We start from the raw sequence: 27,011 nt of genomic DNA on the forward strand, positions 1-27,011 counted from the left end.
TTGAGTCAACATTAAGGGGAATACTAAAGTGCTGGTAGGGAAAAATCTGCAGGATTATTTATTTTCATTTATTCGATTTTGTTTACATAGCGGCACCACAAACCTAATTCTTTCTGGACACCTGATATAAGAAAATTAAATGAATCTGATTCTGTGCAGAAAGATCAAGAACTGGACTAATGTATCAAAATGCCACACATTTAGAGGGTGCAAAGGCAAGTTGATCAAACACCTCCTCTTACTGGCAATGGAAACGATTCTGTGTGGTGTCAATAGAAGAATGTCATTCAATTCATTTATGAGCTTAAGAAGTAATACCTATATATAACTGATAGCATGAATAGAAGAAGTTAGGAACGCAGATCATGAAATGCATCTTCAATAACCATGAAATAACCAACATAGCAGCAAGTAATATCCCACTGAATCTAAGCAAATGATTCTGTAATATTAGAATTGAGTACTTTCAACTTAATATGGTTTATTACTGAAATATCAAATAGCATTTATTTTTTGCCCAAATATAACCTTAAATGTAACCTCCTTTTTTGGATGACCCATTGGCATCCAACACATTACCTCTGTAGTGTGAAGGACGTCAGTCTCATCCAAAGCATTGTGGGGAAAAAAGCTTCAGGTGCAAGCCCCAGAAGCATTTCCCTTGACAAGGGTAAGGGTTCCCATGTGTCCTGAGTTTGATTTTTGTCTGTCTCCCTAGTGGGTCCATGCTTTGGGATCGCCCTGGGACCGCAACCCCCAATCCGGGATCTACCCACTGGCCATCAGGGAGTATATTTTTTAGGTGGAAGTAAACACCCCTCCCCATTCCCCCAGGCATTGGCCTGTGATTCCCTGATTGACCACAACAGTCTGTCCCCACGGAGGAACAGGAGTGTTTATCTTCATTCTGCCCCCAAATGGGGGAAAGACTAGCCACCAGGGAATAACAGCAATAAAATAAAAGAAGGGTGCGGGTGGCCCACCCAGGCATTTGGCTAAGCCGCCACCCCAGAATGAATGTAACAGTCTCTCTACCACCTCAAGGGGAAGATTAGGGGGTTCATCCCAATCTGCCCCCCACCCACAGGGGCAGACAGCCCACTAGATAACCAAGAAATAATGGCAAAATAAAAGAAGCTGCCCCCACAGGCATTGGGCCATGCCAACAACTAAGACTGGGCCAAATAGTATTTCCAAATCCTGGGAGCCGATTGTAGGGGTTTACCCCAGTGTTTCCCCAAGGGGGCATAAAGGCCACTAGACACCAGAGAAAATTGGTAAAAAAATGAATGAGTGGGTATGACTCTGCCAAGCATCAGGCCTAACCCATACCCCTGATGGGGCCCCACCGTCTTTCTGTCCCCCTGAGGGAAAGATTGAGGATGTCTGTCACCAATTTGGGAGGAGAAAACCCATTGGACACCAGGGTCCCTATTATGTAATGGGCATGGCACACCTTAAAACAGGTGCGCCGGGCAAAAACAGGGAAAGTGTGCCCCCTTTTACATGGTATGTGCTGTCCCCAGAGCAGCCGTGAACTAGCGCTCCTCTGGGGGCAGCCCATTCATGTGAAAAACGGAGCAGCTGCTTTGAAGCCGCTCTGTGTTTTCACAGTGCAGGCGGGTGCAGTGAGTGACTGCACCCACCTGCAAGGGGATGTCTTGGAGGGGGGTCCATGGGACCCCCTTTCCCCCCTCCAGAGGGATGCAATCAGGGGGCGCACTGACAGTGCGCCACCTTTTAGGTGGTTTACTTTCGGTGCGCCTCCTGAGAGCTTCTTTACCTCTGTGCCCGCATCTGTAATACGTTACAACAAACAAATGATGGACGGAATGCTGACAATGCATACATTCTCCCCCAGTCAAGAGATCTGGGTTAAATCCATCGTTCTTTTGCCCACTACACCACCCCAGTTTAGACATGGCCATATGCAAATCAGTCTTGACCCTGTGCCTCATGAGAACAGTCCAGCCCGAACTGCCAAGCCATGTCTTCCCTGGACCGGAATCAAGCATCCTAGGACCGGTTTCTGGCTATCAGCCGTCATCAGCCAGGATAGCTTGACTCCAGTGGTGTAGTGAGCACGGGTCCCACGTCTGGGAATACCCATCCCACTTAGGGCGAAAAGCGTTACAACAAACAAATGATGGACGGAATGCTGACAATGCATACATTCTCCCCCAGTCAAGAGATCTGGGTTAAATCCATCGTTCTTTTGCCCACTACACCACCCCAGTTTAGACATGGCCATATGCAAATCAGTCTTGACCCTGTGCCTCATGGGAACAGTCCAGCCCGAACTGCCAAGCCATGTCTTCCCTGGACCGGAATCAAGCATCCTAGGACCGGTTTCTGGCTATCAGCCGTCATCAGCCAGGATAGCTTGACTCCAGTGGTGTAGTGAGCACGGGTCCCACGTCTGGGAATACCCATCCCACTTAGGGCGAAAAGCGTTACAACAAACAAATGATGGACGGAATGCTGACAATGCATACATTCTCCCCCAGTCAAGAGATCTGGGTTAAATCCATCGTTCTTTTGCCCACTACACCACCCCAGTTTAGACATGGCCATATGCAAATCAGTCTTGACCCTGTGCCTCATGGGAACAGTCCAGCCCGAACTGCCAAGCCATGTCTTCCCTGGACCGGAATCAAGCATCCTAGGACCGGTTTCTGGCTATCAGCCGTCATCAGCCAGGATAGCTTGACTCCAGTGGTGTAGTGAGCACGGGTCCCACGTCTGGGAATACCCATCCCACTTAGGGCGAAAAGCGTTACAACAAACAAATGATGGACGGAATGCTGACAATGCATACATTCTCCCCCAGTCAAGAGATCTGGGTTAAATCCATCGTTCTTTTGCCCACTACACCACCCCAGTTTAGACATGGCCATATGCAAATCAGTCTTGACCCTGTGCCTCATGGGAACAGTCCAGCCCGAACTGCCAAGCCATGTCTTCCCTGGACCGGAATCAAGCATCCTAGGACCGGTTTCTGGCTATCAGCCGTCATCAGCCAGGATAGCTTGACTCCAGTGGTGTAGTGAGCACGGGTCCCACGTCTGGGAATACCCATCCCACTTAGGGCGAAAAGCGTTACAACAAACAAATGATGGACGGAATGCTGACAGTGCATACATTCTCCCCCAGTCAAGAGATCTGGGTTAAATCCATCGTTCTTTTGCCCACTACACCACCCCAGTTTAGACATGGCCATATGCAAATCAGTCTTGACCCTGTGCCTCATGGGAACAGTCCAGCCCGAACTGCCAAGCCATGTCTTCCCTGGACCGGAATCAAGCATCCTAGGACCGGTTTCTGGCTATCAGCCGTCATCAGCCAGGATAGCTTGACTCCAGTGGTGTAGTGAGCACGGGTCCCACGTCTGGGAATACCCATCCCACTTAGGGCGAAAAGCGTTACAACAAACAAATGATGGACGGAATGCTGACAATGCATACATTCTCCCCCAGTCAAGAGATCTGGGTTAAATCCATCGTTCTTTTGCCCACTACACCACCCCAGTTTAGACATGGCCATATGCAAATCAGTCTTGACCCTGTGCCTCATGGGAACAGTCCAGCCCGAACTGCCAAGCCATGTCTTCCCTGGACCGGAATCAAGCATCCTAGGACCGGTTTCTGGCTATCAGCCGTCATCAGCCAGGATAGCTTGACTCCAGTGGTGTAGTGAGCACGGGTCCCACGTCTGGGAATACCCATCCCACTTAGGGCGAAAAGCGTTACAACAAACAAATGATGGACGGAATGCTGACAATGCATACATTCTCCCCCAGTCAAGAGATCTGGGTTAAATCCATCGTTCTTTTGCCCACTACACCACCCCAGTTTAGACATGGCCATATGCAAATCAGTCTTGACCCTGTGCCTCTGTAATACAGCATGGGCGCAGAGGCAAGGGGATTCCCTCATTTGCATGGGGCCATGCCCCCATGCAAATGAGGGAACACTCTCTTTAGTAAACGCTGGTGCTGTATGTGCGCCAGCGCTTTCAGTATTACAAAAGAAGACGCACAAGTGTCTGCGGCCCCTTCTGTAATGCGAAAGTGCCCCGATGGCTCGCACAGACAGCACAAACGCCTGTTGCCCCCCAGTGCACTTCTATAATACAGCCCCAGGGAGATATATATATATATATATATATATATATATATATATATATAGTCACTAAAGAAACAAACATTAAAGTGTTATACTTGGGTATGGTAATAAGTTTTCTTTTTTTTTTCTTTAAACCTCAGAAATTCAGAGTTTAATGTGATGTTATAGTTAGGTGAAAATGTCAGTTTAAACGTAACATTTAAAACTAAATCAATACTGAAATTCAACAGTTAGTTATTTCTAGTAACTATAACTCGTGCCTCCGCAATGCATAGTGTTGTCTTCAATGATGTCAGTTCAGTTGTAATCAGTAATGTTATCAACCATGTTACAGAACATGTCATTAAGGTTGTAATATGTAAGATCATAAGGAGTGCATAGCGAGGGAGTGTGTTATAATAACTTGAAATGACTCTAAATGTTGAATTTCTGTGTTCTTTCTACTGTAAAATGTTATGTTTAATCTGACAATTTCACCAATTAGAACATAAAATTTAACCTTTGTTTCTTTCAGTAAATTTCGAAGTTTTTTTAATGTAAGGTATTGTTACCATACCGGACTATAACGTCACTTTAACCTTTTTTTTTTTTTTTTGGTGCATTCCTTGGTTTATACATTTTTTTTTAACATAAAGTAATATTTCTTTTTTCATACATAAGGCCACCCTGAAGGGAGTGCATAGTGTGGGATTGGCCACAGGTTCTGGCCTGTGGCCAGGCACTGCGCCCAGCCAAACCCCCACATTGAACAAAGGTTGGCCTCCGGGCCAAAGACCTCCATCCACACGCAGCGCACATCCCTTCTCCTGTTCGCTGCAACCTGCCTCAGACACTCAGGCCTGGCCCCTTTTGAAAAAAAGAAAAAATGTGTTCTGATCCTGCAAGACTCCTCTGAGCCCCCTGGACTACACTGACCATCACTGGACACATGCATAATCACAGAAACCACCCAGTTATGTTTTTTAACTATGGACCCACTGGGGTCTCTCTGTGACCCCCCAACATGGTCCTGGGGGTCAGGATACCTGCCTTACCCTTTATACCTTATCTGTTTCTAATTTCCAGGATATGGGCACCGAGTCCCACATGTCCTGAAAATGCAGCTGCACCATTTCTATTCATGTGGCAGCAAGCCAATCAGAATGTGAGATCCTTTGATCGCAGGACTCTTGCTAGTCTTCCGCAAACCCAACTGTCTGGATCAATAACGTATTTAAACCTTAATTTCTCAAAAACTACTGAATGGATTTACACCAAATCACAAAATACACACTTTCTGAACCATAATATATCTTTCTGCCAAATTTGGTGTAATTCTGTTCAGCCATTTTTGCAGTATCTCTGTTCAATTTTCCTATGGATAATTGCATAGGGAAATAGCTCTTTGGGCCCCTCTCTTTTTTCTCTGCTCCTGCTTGACAGATCACCCTGAAACTTTCAAGAAAGGAGCTGAGGTGGATGAACTTTTTTTGGGCAAGTTTTAGGAAGATTTGTCAAACTGCGACAGTTATTAGCAAACCAAAAAACACTCTCACTACGGTAACTAGGTCCTAACTATGCAGATATATAAATACACAGTGGTGACTGCCACTTGTGTGTGTGTGTGTGTGTGTGTGTGTGTGTGTGTACACGTGTGTGTGTGTGTGTGTGTACACGTGTGTGTACGTGTGTGTACGTGTGTGTACACATACACATTTATTTATTTTAGGAAAATAATATGGGTTGGGCCGGGCAGGAGAGGAGGCCAAGTTTCTTAGCTGAGTTTTGGCAGATGAGGTAAATTCCAATTTATTCTTAATTGTCATGGTAAACGGTCTCCCTATTCAATCTCTTGATCAGCTGGCAACCAGGGAACCCTGCAAAACCTGGGTATTTCTGAAACCTAGTGACCCAGACAAATTCACCATAAACTGCAGATAGGTTGAAACTACAGAAAATAGGGAAAATGGACCACCAGTTAGAAAATACAACAACTGTGGTAAATATATTGTTTTCTTTTACTACTCTGCTTGTCCCTGAAAATTGTGATGCCATATTTGGGAAAAGTATGCTTAAATGCACATTGCTTTCTCCCGATTTTTTTCAATTTGCTAAGTTTTGGCTATTTACTCTTTACCCTCCAGGGAAATCCAGACAGATGGAAGATTAGCCAGAATGCCGTTTGTGGGGGGAAAAAAACTATGAAGACCTAAGCGCAAAGTGCCCCAAACATTAAAAATAAGTGCTCAGCACTGGGGGGTAGCAAATTCTCAGCAGCTAAGGGGTTAACTAATCCATTTCATGTAGTGCTGCCTCAAAAGGGCAGAAGCTGCCTCAGTCTCAGCCAAGCCTGGTAAGCTCACATATCACCATCAAATGCACAGGCTTGCTCTCAGATTAAACATTCAATGCAAGGTGAAGTGATAGGTACCTGTGTAAACAGGGCTGTCACCATCCAGATGGAAAGTGGTGAAAACATGATACAACACCTTCTGCATAACAACAAAATTCATAGCTTTAAGGCGATTATTATGTGCAGTACCTAAAGCTAGTCCTGATTTTACCCAGCTGCACTTACTGCTAGGATTTTTGAGTCCATAGTTACTATGTTAATCGCAAAATTAAAAGTCACAGCATTAAGTGTGATGTCTGTTAAAATGTCAGGATTGACTTAAAGTGAGACATTACTGTGGTGACAATTGAAAACTGTGAATGTCCACACAACAGCAACACTGTCTTAATGTAATCCGAAAATGAGAGCAAAAAATCAGTGGCAAGGATGCTTAAAACACATTAAGCTGGTGTAATTCAGCGAAAGGGTTCAAAATGTAGCATGCTGTGGGCAGGGCTGACCACCTCTAGAATTTTATTCTATTCAATACGTAGTAAGTGAATGACCCCCAATTGTGTCCATTAATTTATTTATTAAAAACATTTGAATATAGCTTTCTTACGTATTTCAATCCCTTAATAGTCTTTCAAACCAAACAGAGTCCTGATACAGTGATTGTGAGAGGTAGTGAGATGTGAGTGAGAGTGCAATACACAGACATAAGTCCATTGACATGCTGCCAACCAGAAGACACACATACCCTGCATTACTTCTCTTTTAAATTCAACATGTGCTTTGTAACACATTCCCTGCAAAAAAATAAAGACTAAAACATTTTTGTAAATACTGTAAAAACTGTTTTGGTCTAGTTTGGGGTTTAAACGTTTGAATAAATACTGATAGTAGTGACTTCAAAAGGTTTGAAAAAACTGAGAAAAACACCACTGGAAAACACAAAAAAAGACACTGAAAAAGGACAGTCTAACAATGATTTTGCTGCGTGAATCTTTCTGGATTCACTATGCTGTGCATTATTCCGCCATTTTGTGGTTGGGTCCGGAATCGTAGTATTTTATCTTTTTTTTTTTGTGGCCCAGGTGGGCGGCGACGTCCCACCATTTGGTGTGGAAGCTCCCACCTTTGGCTGCCATCTTCAGATTCTTTTTTCCGCCGTTGGGTCTGGATCGTTACCGAAGAGTTCCAGAGTTTTTGGCAAAGGAATTAAGAAAAATCGACGAAAATAAAGTTTTCAACGACACCGGACTGTAGGTCGGGTAACAAGAGCGATGAGGGAGAAGTTTGGCGACCAAAACCTAGACGTTAGACGGAGGGTGCACTCGCAGGGGGCACCCTGAGTGCGGGGATGGACAAAAAAACATTCAAAAGTATGAGTGGAGTCAGCACCTGTGGCGACAATGCAAAGAAGACATGCAAAGTGAGATTTTAGAAGAATTGGAGACTCTACAGAATAACCTATTTCTATAAAATGCATGTGTGCAGCACAGGTCAGTAAATTTAAAATAAGTTTATGGGTAGTTCTATATGTCGTGTAGGTTGATCGTGTTTGCACCCACTGATTCCAATAGATGAGAATATTTTGAAGAGTGGTGATGGTCTCTGTATATAGTAGGGTGCTCGTTATGAGCCTCCTATTCGCAGGAAGTGACATACACAATTAAGGCAATACCGGGACTTACATTACCCAGCCACCCGTCAACTACATATTTGGGAGGGTGTAAAGAAGTTGAAAGCATGAGGAGAATGGGTTATGGAGTTCCATGTAATCGGGTGCTGTGAGCAGCCAAATTAGTAAACACATGCATGTGGTGCAAAGAGCAAGTCCCAAGAGAGACCAACTGTTTGGTGAAAATTGGGAATATTCTCCTGCTAGAACACAACATACTCTTTGAGATGTTTACTGGGGAAGTTAAATCACCCAAGAGGGCGCTTTGTGAAATGTATTGTGAAGCACTACCGATAAATATAATGCCTGTCGTGCCTGCTTTCACTTCACTTGTTCAAGTTCTATACCACACTTCATGTACTAAACAAGCTTGATATTTGAGTCGGTACAAGATGGGTTTCAGAAGCTATCTGGTGTTCACTGATGCCATGGGAAACGTTGAAGGGTCAGAGGAGTTTTGGGGGAATGTTTTTCAATTACTCCATCTCATATTTTTGCTATGCGAGTATCTAGTACAATTGGTTATATCTTTGTCTCCAGGAATCTGTAAGATATGTTCACTGGTTTTGTGCTCATCTAAAGCAAATTTTGAGATCTTAATCCTTTGCGACTTTTCATCAGTCTGTTGTGTGTAGTTCAGGTGGATTGCATGTGAAACAGCCTTTACAACAAAGTCTTTACCACGCAATGCCGTGCGCATGCACCTATTACCACACAGGTAAGTACCATGCAGTTATTTGTACCTTTGCCACACATGCCTTTACCACCTAGGTAAGTATATTTTCTTTAATATAATTATTAGGTTATAAAAAAAAAGGTTCGGGTAGTGGTTAAGGCAGGTAGGGGTAATTTTGGGGTTTGGGGAGGTAGTTGTAAAGGGAGGTAAGGATAATTTTAGTATTTAGGAATGGGTAGTAATTTTATGGTTTAGAAGAGGGCAGTGGTGAGGAGAGGTAAGGTCATTTTAGGGTTTAGGGATGGGCAGTGGTAATGGGAAGTAGGTCATTATAGTCTTCATTTTACCTTTGAGATTGTCTGCTTTCTCATTTCTCGACTGCTAGTCACTCAAAATGCCTCAGCTCTCTGAGTCCTAAAACAAATACTGCCTCTTCTTCAAAGGCACTTTCAATAACACTGGCAGAAGCAGGTCAGCTATTAACTATCTCAAGAAAAAGCTTCTTCATACTTCTGAGCCCACCAATCATTCTCATTGCCTTAGGTGTCGGATTGAGAAAAATGTGTTTGTGAGCCTTAAAGAAAAGCTCTGCTTTGACCTTCAGTGTTTTTGAGATACAATCTTCTTAGAAATATTTGAGTTGCAATGTTGCTCTCTTGCTGTTGTCAAAATTATCTGAATTGCTGGGTATGTTGATCCTGTAGTCTCTGTTCCACATAGAGAGCCACTTTTTTCATGTCACAATCGAGCAAATTTTGGAGCCAACAGGCATTGAACGACCGCAGGTTATCACCGTTCTCCCCCACCGGCTGGCCCAGGACCAGCAGTTGGCACCGTTGTGCTCTATTGTCTATACCTGACATTTTGGCTGCCAAGATTGTACTGCCTTTGATTATGGAACGTTCATCTTCATATTCATGGCACCTAACCTGCGATCCTGCACTTGAACAATTTTACCCAACTCCTTAACCTGTCCTCTGCCCAGGCCATTTTCTCTTCAAGGGTCTCCAGTCTAGAGTTGGTTTAATGTGTCCTTTATTTGCAATCTGAAGCCCACATTTGCTGTCAAGGACTCCAAAATCATATCTCTTTCTGGCAATGAGCTAAAAACACCTCACATCTGCACCCTGTAGTTACCTTTGCCATTCTGGGGGCAAAGATTAATCTCTTCTTCCACCTCCCTCCTTTTAGGCTTCTCACCATCAGCATCCTTCCCAAACAGAACAGCAATGCGCCTAAGTCATGTCTCACCAGTAAAAACACACTGTTCCGATAGGGTGCAGGTACAGTCATCCCCGGAGTAGCACACCCACAACTCGGTCCGCAGCTTCAGTTTTGTGCTTAACCCAAATGTTGCCTAGGGGCACAACTTTAAGGAAGTAGTCTCTCTTCTCACTAATTTGTCTCACCCAGCAATGCCCCTTAACCACTCCAGGTTCCAGATGAATTCAGGAAAGGTATGCCTTTGACTCAGACTGCAGGCCTCTCTTCCAAAGGTGGAACAGGAACACTGCTACGCACTCCCAGGAATACTTACCACAGGAGGTACCATGCTTGTGGCCACAGGGTCCTAGCCAGCATACATCTGGAGCACCTGGCCCCAGAAAGGAGGTAAAGCTCCACCTTCTCTCATAGCTTAACTGTGTGCTGAACTCATCTCACACTCTTGGCTGAAAAATGCAGGGCAGTAGTGGAAAGTATCACCATGGCCTCAGCGTCTTCAGGAATCTGCACAGGTGATCAGTAAAGAGCACAGCCTAGGTATCTGGATTCTGTACAGCACTCAAATTATGCTGCCTTTGCCACATGCCCCTGGAACCCTTATTTATTTGCTGTTATCAGTCTAAGAATATATTGCACCTATAGTACACTGTCATCTTGCCGAGCAGACTCTGCACCCCCATCAGTTTGTGGGAAATGTTATTACTATCTGCACCCCCATCAGTTTGTGGGAAATGTTATTACTGCAAACTTTATAAGTAGAAAGGCATTGGGTGTTATTGAAGGGACTAGTTTGAAATTGTGAATGTGGAATCATTTGCCTTAATTGTGCACTTCCAGTATGATTTGATGATGATAATAATGCTTGGGTTATAAAAAATTGGAATAGTGTGGTAAAGGATATTTCTGATATACAAATGAATGTGGCGTACTTAAATCTAGATACTTGGAAAGTAGTCAGTCAACGCATTTCAAATTGAGTTGTCAAGGCGAAAGGAGTTGGTCTAACGGCTAGGGCGGTCACCCTCCAATCTAGGGAACCGGGTTCGAGTCTCAGCATTGACGCTGAACATCCTGTGATTCTGGGCAAATCACTTAATCTCCCTGTGCCTAACAAAAACATGAATGTGTCCTTATGTAACGCAACTGGTGCTATGTAAAGCGTTCTGATACCCGATACCTTCGAGTCAAGTTTGCGCTATATAAAACTTAGTGAATTTATTTTTTTTTTAAACTGAAAGACCCTCCGCTAGCGCTCTCCCCACTTATAGGGCTGCTGAGTGATGTCTTACACATACCCACTTCCCTCCAGCGCCTCACTGCCGTGCTGCTCTTGCTTGCTAGAAGATGAGTGGCCATGCACTGGGGGCGTAAAACATGTCCTCCGTACAAGTTATGGTTACGAGATGTTGCATACTGCCAGGAGCAATTGACAAGCTATTGGAAGCTATTGCCCTTACGATCCCATCTCAAAGACATTTTGGAGCCCTTCCTCTCTTTCCTGCGCCAACAAGACTCTGACTGTGGTAGGGCTTCACACCACACAGGACAGCACTAGGCCGTAAAACTCACCCCCTCAGTAGTAAAATGTATAGTGGTGCCTGTTCTGTTGGGTTGCTGTGATGATGATGACTTCTGGTGGAATTTGCTGGTCTGATCTCAATTAGATATTGTGTGATACAAATCTATATATATATAGGGCCAGTGGTCTCGCCTTTGCTAATGTGCTGATTCTACTATGTGTATTACATGCATACTGTCAATATATGTTCCAAAACTCAGGTGGATGTTTGTGACTGCATTCCCTCGCTGTTTTGTATGTTTTCTTCTTTTCTCTTGGCACATGCTAATAAATAAAAAAAAATTAACTCAACGACCTTATAGCTGTTGCTATGTGAGTGAAAATGTAAATTGTATCTCACCAAGGGTAGCTAAGATGCTCTTCGTAGTGCTCAATTTCAGCATAACCCAAATGCTATTATGAACTAAACATGGTCCATTTGGTATTGTGCAAGAAAGCATAAATAATACATAACACAAGTTATTCACATAACGAAAATCATAGAAATATAAGGTCATGGAAATTGAGAATTATTATTGGCAAAGTTTTAAGAACTCGTTTAAATGGAGGGAAAAAACCCAGTAATTTTTAATGAAATAAGTGGGGATGTATAAAGCATCAAAATGCAACACCCAATTGTTGTTCTGGAAGTTGGTATATAAGGAATTAAAGAGCAAAAACAGGTTAGATGTGGTCCAATGAATGAGCTAAGTTGAACTAATTGAATTTGAGCTCTTCGTGGTCAGAGTGGTATGGATCTCCATGCAGTGCAGCTAAGTGAGAATAAGTGGACTGATTGGCCTTAAAGAGCAACTATTTTTAAATTAGGAAGGTGTAGTATTCCAACATTAGAATTGTGCCGGGAGTATTCTATGAATTCGGTGATGTCCATATTAGAATGTTTTGTTATTAAAATGTTTTAACAGTTGAGCTGGATTACGGGTGCCACCATGATGTAGTTTATAGCAGCTCCATTTCTCGAATAAGCGTTTTATATACGTATAACAAACACGCAGTGTTTGCTTCTGAGTAGATCAACTAATCGTTTGTTTGGAGACTAGGTGTTTGCGGAGATGCTAAAGAAACCATTGTGGTCTCTGAATGACAGGAGCAATCATCGTGAAGACGCAGCTGTTCAGATAAGAGAAAATAACTTTAGGGGAAGCCCGTTACTGCCGCTGTTGCCATAGAGAAGAGGAGAGGGGACACGGACTACTAGTCCCAGGTGCCTTTGCGGACCCTGCCGCCCGTCAGAGCCCGGAGGAGGCCGGGCTGGGCATATTCTTTTGGCTTTAATATCTTTACTCCTGGCTTAGTTGCGCTGGTTCTGAGGAGGATCGCACACTGCCTTCTGCTACAAACCCCAACCTGGACTAATCTGATATACTCCATAGAGCAGGTAGGGATAAATTGACCTCACCAACTTAATTTCACTTATCTCCAGCGTGCATATTGTGCTCGAACTTTGGGGACCATTTGGGGGCTCTTGGGGACTGGTACCCAACTGTAGGAGAGTAGGATCTGCACTTATGTTGCCCCCACTTTTTTCCTGATGTATACACTGGTTTCTGGCCTAGTCTGGCTGGGTCCCTGCTAATCAGGGCCCCAGTCTCGCTGTTCTCTCTAAACGACTTGGTGTGCATATTAGATGCACTAGTGATTGGATACTGTGGTACCTTATGAGCCCCTAGTATATGGTACCTTAGGTACCTAGGGCATAGGTACTTCACAGGCCTACCAGGGGCTGCAGCATGTATTATGCCACCCCTGGGAAGCATTCTCAATCTGACACCACAGGCCTGCTACTGCAGCCTGTGTGAGGTAGTGTTAGCACTCCTCACAGAGATATAGGTTTCTATATCTCACCATACACACACATATACCCCTATGGCAGGCCCTATCAATCCTGAGGGCAGGGTGCGTGGTTTACAATGTGAGGGGGTGCCTCTGCGTGAGCAGGGCCCCTCTGCCGCTACCAGAGTCTATTCTCTATGACTGTTTGTGGATGCGGTTAAACCATATACTTTTAAGTGCATTAAAATGCTAACTTTGGAATGATTGCATCAAAACATGTCGTGTTTGGTGTCAAACAACTTGGAATCATACCCCCACATCAGTCCATGATGTGGAAGCATGATCTCACCCTTCTAGAGGGGACGACAGGTAAAACGATAGAAATCCTATAGAGCCCTGGCATCACAAAATGGATGCCACCAGCACAGACACTGGGCTGCCCTCCTGCTGCTGACTGAAACTCGCAGTGGAGGAAGCCCAACAAAAGGCATCCTGTCACAGGGAGGTGTCACCACCTTCCAGACAGGATTTAGTGTATTGGGGCTGGGTGGGTTCACTTCTAGTGTGCTTTGAAGTCCTGCACTGGGGGAGCAGTAGGCTCCTCCGTGCATATGCCAGCTGAAACCGGTTCAGAGGCTACCTGTCCCTGCTCTGGTGCGAAACTGGAATAAGGGATGTGGGTGTAACCACCCCCTACCCTGATCCTCCCAGAGGAGTGGTCATAGAGCTAGTCCCTCCCCTATCTTCACTATAAGATAGCAAGCTTTGCCATTACAAATCAGATAACCCTGGACGATGATCTACAAAGAAGAATCCTGGCCCTTCGACGTTCCACTACCTTTGGAAGACAGAAGAATCGCCCTTTGAATCAAGGAGTGACTCCCCTGCTTGGCAGGCACCAAGAACCTTAATCAACGGTTGCAATCTTTCCCGCTCCCGCCGGAGTTTGAAGTCCCTGCTGCCCCGGAAGTGGAGTTCCTGACTTCTCGACGGCCATTGTGAGTCCCCAGCAAAGCTGTGGCGAGTGGACCCCAAGAGTGACGAGGAACAGCAATACCCGGGGAACGTGCACTTTTATCGAGTGCAATACCTTCACGACGTTCTACGAACTTGTGCTTTGGACCATTTGTGGCCCAAGCCTCCAGCAGGTCTTGCAGCAACAATCAGCGGCCTACCCCGTCCCGAGTGACCGTGGGCTCCTGTGAAGCATTTCCTGAAGAGGCGCCTTCGCGATCCCTTGCCCGTTGGCTAACTGGTCACCCGAAGACTTTCTTAATGACTAAAAGGGCTCCCCTGGTTGCTCCAGGCCTGCCCTCACTTACTTTCGCTGGGTGAGTCCCTCAGACCTTGCTGGTCTGCACTATCGACTTTCTTCAGTCTACATGAGACTTGCAGTTGCCAAGGCTTGTTGGCTCCAATCCGGTTGCCGACACCGTCATCAGCCGCAGACGTCATGGGACACTCCGAATCCAGCTGCTGGTCATCGTCGATCCCTCCTGGACCTCGTGAGCGAAGAGTCAAAACACCATCAATGACCTGAAATCACCCGACATCCTTGGTCAGCCATCTTTCTAGCCACCGGTCACTGGCAAGTGACTTTGAACACTGTCCCTTGAATTTTCAGGTCTTCATCTTCTTGAATCCTCCCTTAGATTCTACCGGACACTTCTTCAGCCGACGCAAGCAGCAAGTCTTCTTTGGTCTCCATAGAAAACAGCGTCGCGACCCGACACCAAAAGACACCTATGCACCCGGCTTCCCTGGGTGAGGTAACTCATGCACTCCGGTGCCCTAGTGTGTGTTGGCCCTTGAATTACTTAACTTGTAAGTGGCTTGCTTGTAGACTTCCTCGAAGTGCCCTAAAACTTTAAAAATCAAACCGCGACTTGCACCATTATAGTCAATAGGGAACCCGCGGCTATGTTCACACACTGCACGCGTCTCCCGTGGGCCTGTTACTTACCTGCTAACACTGCAGTAGTGAAGCCCCAGCGATTCCCCTGGCCCTAGGCCTTGTCATTTTGCAAGTCGACATCCTTATATCATTTTCTTAGTATATGGTCTGGTACGCCCCTAGGGCTCCAGCCACATTTGTGCTTAATTTATTGTGAAACGTTGACATTTGAATGTGTACCTGGTTTCTAATCTCATAAAGACATTAGTAGAGTGTGTCTAGAAATAAATACATATATATTTGATATATATACCTGTGTGGTGTCCTTTCATTTGGTAATTCAAGAGATTATAAGGTAGAACAAGCTGCTTTACATTCCTCTGAGACTTAGCCTGAAGGGTGCTCTCCACAGCTACCACTAGGATAGCTTTCTTTAAAAGGTTGTCTTAAACCTATCTACCATAAGAGTCGAATTGGACTGGTGCAAGGTGGCCACTATAACTAGTGACCAGCATATGCCAGGCCAACTTCTCACACCAACTGTATCAGCTGCAGGACAGGTGTAACACAGAAGGGATGGGGAAGCGCAGGGTAGCAGTTACGGCAGGCTCTTCAGGCCCCATTGTAACCATGGACTCGTTTTTACAGCATGCTGCATCAGTGCTGGATAAAGAGATAGAATTGGTGAATCTGCGCCTGTCTAGATCACCTGTTATTCCCATCTCATCCCAGCCAATATGCACAGCTACTCACATTGATAGTACAGAGGATCTTCTTAACATTGCAGGACTCAGTGGGACAGAGTGGATTGATCAATCATCGCAGCAGGCGTCCGGTACCTCTTAGTCCCACCTTTCTGATCAGTTCGCCTGGGGGGGGTCACTAGGATTGAACAACTGGGCAAACGGGGACTGTAAATATTATTAATACCGTAATTGCACCAACCAAAAGACCAATTACTCGAGGGAGGCCTGGAGGTGTAGAGCGGACCTATCCAGGTCTAGGAGTGAAAAGAAAAGGCTTGACATCGGGGTGGGGGGAGGCAGAAAGACCGGGAGCTGAAACAATATCCAAGAACACAACTATCAGGCAAGAGCTGAGTAATGCAGACATGACGCCTTTTTTAGAATCCATGCAGAATTTTTTCAAAGACATTCTGGACACTAAGCTCGGCCCAATTATACAACGGCTGTCTCTGATCGAAAGCAGCATCTCCAGACTTCGTAGTAATCCATTGCCGGGAGGTGACAGGGATAATGCTAGCTCTGTAAGGATCCCCCCAATTGTGGTGTGGCCAATAATTGGAGCCCCAAACGTTGCATCCAAGGTTTTCTTCCCCCGCTCTTTAAATTCTTCAAGTAACACAGCTCAAAGCCAGCCGACCATACCTCCATCCACGCTTAATCCTGACATGGTTTCAGGTACGACTTTGGATGTTAGGGGAAATTTGAATGTTTTCTCTCAACCAGTTGAGGAGATAAACGCACATGGGGAGTGTCACCTGAAAAGAAGCAAGGTTAATGGCCCCTCTGATAATCTATTGAACAGCCTGCCTGATATTCATTTACCACCTGCGTCAACCCCATATGTGACGGTATCGGGGAACGTACCAACTCTTCCCCAAGGGGCAAGAGAAGAATATACCCAACTGAAAAATAGGGTTCTACACTGGCTATTCTGTAATACGGCATTGGGGCAAGGACAGCCAATAATAATAATAATATGGTCCGTAGGGTTAATTGGGTGGGAAATGCGCGTAAATCATTCAACGGCGATTGTATTATCATCAACTTTAATCGACCTCACCTCGCCGAAAAGCATTTTGTTTTCCACTGTCAATAATCCATCTCAAAACCCTAAGACATCAATTGTTGCCTTACCGCTTGTTTTTTTTTTATAAGCCCAAACTTTCCAGGCACTCCCGTTTGGTAGCCACTTTTAGAGGCCGATCTAGCAGCTATATACCGCAGCATCGATTAGCGTTGAACCCGATTCCAAATTGTGACTCCGAATCATATCAAAGGAATAATATTGGTCACTATTGGCGGGAATTGCCACCTCCTTCTACCCTTGAGTTGGCCAACCGCTTCACACCTTTGACAACTTTCGATGCATGTGATTGACTCAATGGGTATGATACCACGAACCAAGCTAATCCAGCTATTTTGCAAGAAATCCCATGTTTAAACAACGGGACCGTAGACTCCAGTAAAAGAAATGTTATATCATGGATTATTGCCGGACTTGCTAGCAAGTTTACTGACCTGTTATGGATTGTTTATGTTAAGCAATTTAGTATAATTTGTTTACAGGAAACCTGCCTAACAGGAAACACTCCACCTCTGGAGGGCTACTAATCATTTTCTGTTCCTGCCATCTCATCACAAGGGGGAAGACCAATGGGGGGCCTCACAATTTACACCTCCCTAGTAATTGAATGCGGTTCAAAGGTTGTTCCCCAAGAAAACCCTTGCATACAGGCATTGGTATTCTATAGGGGGCTCATACATTTTTATAACTCATCATGTAACTGTGATGTAGGCAATATAACTCTACTAGTCTCTTTTATAAGGGAACATATGAACACGACCTTCAGAGACCTTGTGATTGCCGGGGACTTTAATATGCATACATGTGGTGACCCTAGATTAGCTTCAGTATCCAAGATGGGGTGTCCCTGTGTTCAGGGTATTCGCTTTGAACACTCTACACGGGGGATATGTGTGGCTCGGATTGGTGTGGCTCACTGGTTGGAGGCGGCAGACCCGTAAGCAGAAGTCGGCCCGGGACCACGGTTCGATTCCCGACGCGGCAGGGTCTTGGGCCAAAGTCAGCGGACTCGATAATTCTCTTGGTGCCTTCTCTAATCATGGATCCCACTCAGCAACTCTGGGCAATAGCTTGCTTAATCTCCACTTACGGCCCCATTAGCGCCGGGGATGCTTGTCTTCACCTTGGAGATTCCCAGTAGGGATCATCTCACAGGGAAAGCCAGGATGGGTTCCCCAGTTGCGCTCAGCGCCGGGACACTCTTGAGTAACTGCGCGCTTTACAAAATGCAATATAACATAACATAACATATACTGAATGATCCCCTCCATGAATTGGATTTGGTGTCCCTTATGAGTTTATCAGACCCATGCAGTAAAATGGTCACCCCTTCCTTTAATGGCAGGGGTGCTGGGTTTATAGACTTTATCTTGGTATCCTCATCCATATTAGAGTTATTTGCGGGATTTGGCATACAAGCAAGTATTTTCAGTGATCATAACCCCCTATGTGTGCAATTTCAGAGACCCTTTATGGTTTTTAGTGGGGGGGGGGGGGTGCTGTACAAGGCAGGGCAATGAGACCAACTGATGGCGGGAGGCGGCTAAAATGGACACAGATAGTCCCAGACGTATTCTATGAATATTTGACTTCTTCATACGCCAACGAGTTGTCCAAATGCTGCTCACAACTTCAGCACCAAAAGAAGTCATTGGCGCCTTTAACTCCATCTCAGATAAAATAAGTAGGTTCTTAAGCGCACCAGCGAGGCCACCTATCAGTCAATCTCCTAGATGGTTTGATCCCCTCTGCTCTAAGGGTGGCTAGGAAGCTGCGGGAGGCACTTAGTAAACGCCCCAGGGACCCTATACAGGTTAGAACTTGCTGTAGGGAATATAAGTTAGAACTTGTAAGACAAAAATCGGTTTTAAAAAATGAAATATGGAGGGATCTCATTGACGCAAGCACTCTAAAGGATAGTTCAAGATTCTGGAACAGAATTAATAGTCCTGTTTTAACTTCTGAGGACGGGAGAGTGGTAGCTGCTAATATAACAGAGGAAGAGTGGGTACGCCATTACGAACCTATTTTTGAGTGCCCCCCTAAGATAACCTCTTCTCTACCCAGGGTGGTGGTAGACTCGGCTTTGGTTTTTAGCTCCCTAGAGATCAAAGAAGGTATAATGGGATTATCCAGTAATAAAGCCCTGGGACCAGACGGCATTCCAGCTTACCTTTATAAATCAAACCCAACATTCTGGGCCCCTATTCTTTCCGCGGTTTTGAATGCGGCGGTGAGATCTGGTTGCCCAGAGTCTTGGGCAATCTCAACCATAGTGCCAATTTTTAAAAAGTGTAACTGTGATAGCACCCATTGCTTCAGGCCCATCTCCTTGTTGGATTCGGTGGTCCAGGTGGTGGGTCGCGTGCTCCTGGAAAGATTGACTACCTGAACAGAAGAGCACGCCATCTTATCAGACATACAGTACGGGTTTCCTCCTGGAAGGTCCACAATGGCCCGATGCCTTAACTTGTCCATCATTGTAAGCAAGTATACTGTTGCATGCCTCGTTACAATCTATTTAGCATTCATGGATTTGTCTTCAGCGTTTGATCGCGTGAACAGGAGTAAACTTTGGCAAACCATGCTTGCTATCGGGGTGGATGACAACATTGTTTATTTCCTGGAAAGTCTTCACCAAGCAACCAAGGCACAGGTCAGATTTTCTCAGGATCTCAGAGTTTCCCGCCCTGTGGACATAAAGCGTGGTGTAAGGCAGGGTTGCATTTTGGCCCCTTTTTTGTTTAATTATTATATTCATGATCTAGACACTGCATTACAAGACACCATGGCTAATTATCCACAAGTAAGTCGCCGAGGACTCCCAGCTTTTACGCCGATGACGCGGTCCCTATAAGTAGGACCGCTAGGGGGTTTACAATCCCTACTTGACTCCTTTTCCACCTTCATGTTGGATAGTGACGTATCTATTAATGATTCTAAATCCTTTGTTATGCAGATAGGTACACGTACAAAAAAGTACCCTCAGTTTAGGGTTGGCGGCGCGACGGTCCCCCGCACCAAGGTTTTCTCATATCTGGGAGTAATTCTTGATGATCATCAGAACTGGGGACCATTAAAGCAAAGAAAGAAGGGTGATTTTACACAAGCAAACACCGCCGTTTTTAATTTGGCTACAAAATTAGGTAAAAGACCTATAGCTGCATTGCTACTAATAAATCAGGCCAAATGTGTCGCGTTGGCTGCTTATGGAAGCGAAATATGGGGCATGTGGCTATGGAAAATCTGCAAGTGGCTGCGTTTGAAGCGTTTATTGGGAGTCCCTACCTGAGTGACACTTTGGCCTTACACCCGTTAATTTTCTGGTTGAAAACATGGCGTGATGAGGATCTGACGCTGACCCAGAGGATATTGAAAGAGTGCATGTTGCTGGATCACGCACATCATATACCATGGTTAAGATATATAAGGTCCAATTTTGATAGACTGGGCAGACCAGATCTATACAGTAACCCGGAAACGGCATAAAAAAAGGATCTGGTTTGGGTAAGGGATTTCTTTAGTAGCCTGTTGAAACTAGAGAGGGAAGAGCACGAATTGAAGAAACCTAGTGTGTGAAACTTTATAATCTTGAAAAAATCACAATCCACAGAGCGTTATCTCTTAGGTTCTTTCAGCACATATGACCGTTTCTTGCTGACTAGGTTTCGCCTTGGTTTCTTCCATCATCTGTTAGTTTTCCCCAGGGGTTGCCATAGAGGACAGCCTTTAATATCCTGCGGCTGCGACGGTGAGTCTCTGCAGGATTTGCTTCACTTTTTATTCTTTTGCCGTTTCTATGTGTTTCCCCGTAGGAAACTAATAGTCCCTCTTTTAAGGAGATTGAATTTTAGGCAGGCACGCCCAGCTCTGATTAATTTACAACTGCTATCTGAAGACTCTGTTTTATTTGTTCTTAATTTTCTTAAATTGGCAGTCAAATACAGGGCGTCATATGACTTGAGGGCAAAATCCTGATGGGCATTTTATCGACTCAGACCTCATGCAGTGACAAAATAAATGGGCATTATTTATTAATTACAAGGTTTATTTTTAGCATTGATTTTACTAGCGTTTTGATCTCCAAGGATATTCTATTTATGCACTAATCTTTTGCATGTAATGAATTGGACAAATGGTTTTATGATTTTTTTTATTACTGTTGATTTTATATATAGATTTGTGAACTTTTATTGTTTTACAGCTGTAAACCGAATAATAATAATCCACATTTGTAAAGCGCGAACAATCACCCGTAAGGGTGTCTAGGCGCTGAGGGCAGTCGGGAAGATTAAGCAAGCTATTGCCCAGAGTCACATGGTGCTAGGCTAATCTGCTGCCGGCGACGGGGATCAGACCGTGATCCCCAGATTCCGGAGTCAGTCGCCCTGGCGGCGGCGCCACACCTCTTCCCGGTTGTTTGACTGACTGACTAACTTTAGGGGATTTTTTTATTACTTGGCTCACCCTTGGATGCAGTGTGTGCTCCACTAGTACTCCTTGTATGTCAAGGCCTACAGGGTCTCAGTACACGGCTGCATTGAACGTCAGGTCAGGACCGTTTCTTTGCGTTTCACTGACTGTGAGCTGTGCATGACATGCAGCCAAGCTTTGTCAATTCTGTCACCCTGTTGGGGCCGCCATGTTTAATTGGGAGGCACCATGGTGTAATTCCATTGCGACCGCTCCTCTTTAACTAAATATTACAGCTCTTTAGAAATTTAACAGCTTGTTACAGGAAGACAGTGTCACCCACTTCATATCAAGCCTGTGAATACTACATCACATCAGTCAGTGACACGTCCACTTATTTTCAACATGTCATTGATTTTAGTACTATTTCCAAACCATCAGTGACAGGGATACTTATTTGGTACTAACTTCTGGTCAGTCTGTGACACACAAACTTCAATTCAGTGTTTTATTAATTTCACTAAATTTCTAAACGATCATTGACACACACTTTATTTGGTACTATTTCTGTGCAGCATTGTGTATTATCAGTGATATGCACACTTCAAGTCAGCGTCTTTTTGTTTCTGATATTAACATCCCAGGGCAGTTTTCATCAGGCAGTAAGACAATGGAAGGAGCACACTACCAAAAGTGTGTCAAATTACGTTTTTTTTCCTCATGCTAGGAGGCACACTCCTTTCCTATATTCTGTTGTCCGAGATGCACACACTTAAACCGCAGACCATTATGATATAAGCCACGTCAGCAATCCACAGTGCATCATCAGCTTTATGCATAGTAGTGTTCCAAAAATTACTGATTGATCGTTTGGTTAACTTAGTTGCTTTTAAGCTGTGGGAGAGTTTAAATGATGCAGTAGGTACATCCGCCTCCTTCATTCCTAGAATCTCTAGTGTGACAGAGGTGTTATTGAACCGATCAAATCATACCTTTTCTTATCTCCGTTGGCTGCTGCATGCAAAAGCAATGAGGATTTGAGAATTTGTGTAGCTCTACATAGCCTCAACAATGCTATTAGGGTTGATTCTCAACCCCTTCTAAGAATCACTGATTTGCTTGCACTGATTTTTAGGGCACAGTGGTTCAGCAAGCTGGACTTAGCTTCTGCATGCTATCTGGTTGTTTTGGAGCCAGAGTCCAGACATTATACGGCATTTGTTTCACCAATAGGCCCATTTCAGTACTGTAGAATGCCATTTGGATTGGCTTCAGCCGCTTCGGTTTTCCAGAGGATCATGTACAAGTTGTTGAGGGGAATAAAGGGTGTGTCTGTTTTCCAAGAGGACGTTCTGATTTTTGCAGCCTTTGCAGAAGAGCATGACACCATTCCCAACAAGTGTTGAGCATATTTCAAGAGAAAGGTGTTTTGCTAAAAATGCTAAAGTGTGAGTTGCTGTACACCAAAGTGGAGTATTTGGGCCATGTGATATCAGGCAATCGCATTGAACCAAGACCTGATCTAGTTGACTCCATTCTTGATGCTGGGGTGCCCAGTGACAAATCAAGCCTCAAGTCGTTCATGGGGTTGTGTGAATTTAATGCCCATTTTATCCCTGACTATGCTTCTCACATAAAGCCACTGACTAGTTTGTTAAGGAAAAATGTATCTTTTGTTTGGAATACTGATTGTGAAGAAGTTTTTGATTGCATTAAATACAGTTGGCAAGCTCTCAAACGTTTTGATCCTAAGTTGCCATGCGGTATAACTGTTGATGCCAGTAATCATGGTCTGGGGGCAGTTCTCACACAATGCAATGCTGGTGTAGAAACACCATTGGTTATGCATCTAGAGTGCTAGGGGATCTAGAAACACATTTCTCCACTATTGAGAAAGAGCTGTTAGCTTGTTGGTGGGCCATTCAAAAATGTGAACCATATGTGTGGGCAACGGAATTTACGGTTAAGACTGATCACAAACCTTTGGTGTCCTTATTGAGTGAAGACAAGATCGAAGCTCAAACTCTTCGCATTGCCAGATTGTCAACAACATTTTTACAGTTTCATTTTGAGATTGTCCACATTCAAGGTGTGCAAAATGTGACGGCAGATTTTTTTTATTTAGGTCTTCAACAGAGAAACTGTATGAGGAGGATGTGAATGTTGACGGGTGTGATGAAAGTTGTCTGCAGCGCTAGATTTGGAAAAGATGTGTGCAATCTCAGAATTGAAAGGGAGGTTGTTAGTTCTTGTAGATGAAAAGATCAAACTATTGATTATGTTACAAAGGGTTGGCCTAGGGAGAAGTCGGTTGAGCATTCGTGTCAACCTTTATGGGAGGTAAGTGAGGAACTATCAGTGAAGGATGGGCTCTTGTTTAGGGCAGAGAAATTGGTACCCCCTATTGGTTTGAGATATAAAATCATCAAGTTAGCACATGAGGGGAATTAAGGGTGCACTTTCACTAAGCGCCGCCTTTGGTAAATATTTTGGTGGCCTTCTATGGACAGAGAAGTAGATCATTTTGTGGGCAAATGTGCCATTTGTGCCACTTCAGAAAATATTATCGTAAGGAACCCTTCTTTACTACCGATTGAGTGTCCATCCTGAGCATGCGAAAAATGTGGGATTGGCCTAGTTGGGCCTTTTAATGCTTTATCAAGATAACTGTGTTATGCATTTGTTTTAGTTGATTTTTACTCAAAGTGACCTGAGGCGCAATTTGTGTCAGAACCCAATGCCAAAGTGGTGATTGCATTTTTGAAGAGCCTGTTCTTGCGGGTAGGTTTCCTGGAGTTCCTGGTATCAGACAATAGTGGTCAATTTGTCAATGAAGAATTGAAAAGTTTTTTGAGTACAGGATCTGTGAGATATTTGAGACCATCACTGTACTATCCTCAATGAAATGGTCATGCCGAGCGCATGAGCAGATTTCTGCTACAGTGTGTTCAGTGGCTATCACAAACAGGTATGTTGTGATGAATGCTGTGCGTTCCATATTATGGTTCTTTCGTATCAGTCCGCTGTGTTCTACTTTAATATCCCCTTTTGAATCATTGAGTGGTAGAAAACCTGCTACTACCTGGGTGGGAGGATGGATAAAATGTAGTGTTTCACTGGAGGAATGTGATGTGAAAGTCCAGAAGAATGCAGCAGAGGCAAAATCCAAGCAAAAGTTAAATTATGATAGCCGGAGGCGAGTGTGTGAAGTAAATTTTGGTAGTAGGTGAAGTAGTTGGAGTCAAAAAAGGGATGTTTGTTAAGAAACGTGGTAGGAAGTACAGTGGTCCATTTGTTATTGAATATAGGCCTGGGCTAAAATTCCGTTCCGCTCGCGGAAATTGAGATAATTTGACATTTTCGCGTTCCGCGGAGTGCGCAAAAATGTAAAAATTTCCGCAATCCGCATTTTACCGGAAATTTTTTGCTTGCTCGCGCTGTAAAATAATACATTCTCGCGTGCGCGTGATCGCCTTACCTGAATCACCGCGTTCGCCAACAAGTTTTCCCGATCCGGTCGCGTTCTCCACGAGATGTTGGATTGTTGGTAGCCGTTTGCGCTGTCTCGCGACAGTTCGTGCCCGCAGTAAAGTCATTCGTCGTGCGATCACGTCTTTCTATTCGCGATCATGCACCGCGAGACAAGTGAAAACAAGATGGCTGCGCCTGCGAGCAACCGCATGGGTAAGTTGGCGAGCCGCGACCACGCAGAAAATACCGTGAACGGGCGGGAAAAAAACGTCTGCATCTAAGCGATATTTCCGTGTGTTTGCGGAGATTTTTTAACATTTTCACAATTTGCAAAAGTGAATTTCACTAATTCCGTCCACCCCTAATTGACAAGGTGTGTGGTAATGCTGTCAGAGTCAATGGATGGTAATTGGTGGAATGTGGGTAGAGTGTGAAGTGTGGAAAGGATATAGATCAAGATTCTGATCAATGTAAATGTGTGCACATTAGGTGACATCTTTGTTATATTATATATGACTAATGTTATTGCCTCCTGTGTTATTATTGGGGCATTCATAGACAGATTGTCACTGTTTATATTTTCTTTAACCCAGTGCAATCTGTTGCAGTATTGTTTTTAGGTTGTTAATTTGTGCTCATTTTTAACTTATTTAGTTTTTTTGTTTGTAAGGGGAAACATAATGTAGTGTTCCGACATTATAATTGTGCTGGTAACATTCTATGAATGCTGTGATGTCAGTATTAGAATGTTATTGGAATGTTTTAACAGTTGAGCTGGCTTATGGGCGCCAAGATGATGTAGAGTATAGCAGCTTCGTTTCTCTAATAAACCTTTAAATGCATATCGAAAACTGTGCTGTGTTTGCTTCTGTGAAGATTACCACATAGGGCTTAAGTCTTCCAGAACTATAGGGATGGCAGGAATGTCCAGTGTCATCTCAAAGCAATTTAGTCATTGATGGGCCACAATAATGCTGTAAGCCTCCCTCCCTTTTGAAAGGTGCACTGCCTTTTAGGGTATGCAGAAAGGTAGGTCTCTACAGAAGGAATCTGTACCAGAACATAGTTCCTCTGTGGATTTCAGCACCGCTTTTGATAATGTGGATTGAGTTATATCAGTGTGCAAATTAGCACCATGGGTTCTCCTCAACCGTTTCCAGGAATCTGATTGCTGTACATTAGGAAAGTTGGTCTGTAGTGAAATTGGTTAAGGGTAGTAGGCCAACAGCTAAAGTGAACTGTGATTATTGACAAAAATGTATATGCAGCATAAAGTGTGAGTTTACAACGATTACTTTAATGACATATGCATGTTAATTTTTATGTATTTTATTTTAGATGGTACTTGGAAAAATTTGAAGACTATCCTAAGTCCAGAAAAATTCTGATCCCTTTTTTGTATTAACCAAAAATGTACATCACTGGAACTTGAAGATTTCTCTAGACCTACATTATTATATTCCGGAGGTTGCGGATTTTTTATACGGTTTTAAAAAAACATTTGTTTACATTTGTATTGTGTAAATCTAGTGTATATGAAACGTGTTCAGTTTCTTTACACATTGCTATATAAATGAGCCATGTTCAGTTTCTTTCCATATTGAGATGCCCTTTTAAGTCACTGACTTTTACTACTTAATGATGTTAGCGGTACTACGAGGTTAGAGCATAAACTTTAGTCTGTAAATTACAGACCTAAAAGTTGTTTAAAATCATTTATAATCGGTTTTACTTTCTTTAATGTCTTCCATTTTACTATAAATATTTGAATTTGGAAATAAATATAATCTTACTTACTGCTTACATCTGTGCTGTTGTATTAGTTATTCTGTTGTTTTTAGGTGTTCAAATTAACTTAACTTAAAAATTGTGTGCAAAACATAACATTTACTAGCTCATAAAGTATATCCAAAAGAACACAAATCGCACCATCATGTGCATCTTTGCATTTTTCAGCTCAAGGGGACTCCCACAGCTTACTAGACAAGGCATATGTGAGAAAAATGCACAACATTTGTGTCTTATAATGTTA

At 43.9% G+C, this 27,011-nt stretch overlaps 1 protein-coding gene across 2 annotated transcripts in view; it reads left to right on the forward strand.

The window, feature by feature from the left end:
- Window positions 1-26,782, forward strand: part of SRD5A1 (steroid 5 alpha-reductase 1) — a 264,734-nt gene extending 237,952 nt beyond the window's left edge. For both annotated transcript variants that reach the window (XM_085606104.1, XM_085606102.1), the window contains one exon: window positions 26,318-26,782. In XM_085606104.1, coding sequence (XP_085462230.1) covers window positions 26,318-26,384 — 67 coding nt within the window. In that variant the 3' untranslated portion in view covers window positions 26,385-26,782. The remainder of the gene's footprint in view (window positions 1-26,317) is intronic.
- The last annotated feature ends 229 nt before the right edge of the window (window positions 26,783-27,011 follow it).

The sequence above is a fragment of the Triturus cristatus genome, chromosome 5_1 (genome assembly GCF_964204655.1).
Source record: "Triturus cristatus chromosome 5_1, aTriCri1.1, whole genome shotgun sequence".
NCBI classification, from domain to species: domain Eukaryota; kingdom Metazoa; phylum Chordata; class Amphibia; order Caudata; family Salamandridae; genus Triturus; species Triturus cristatus.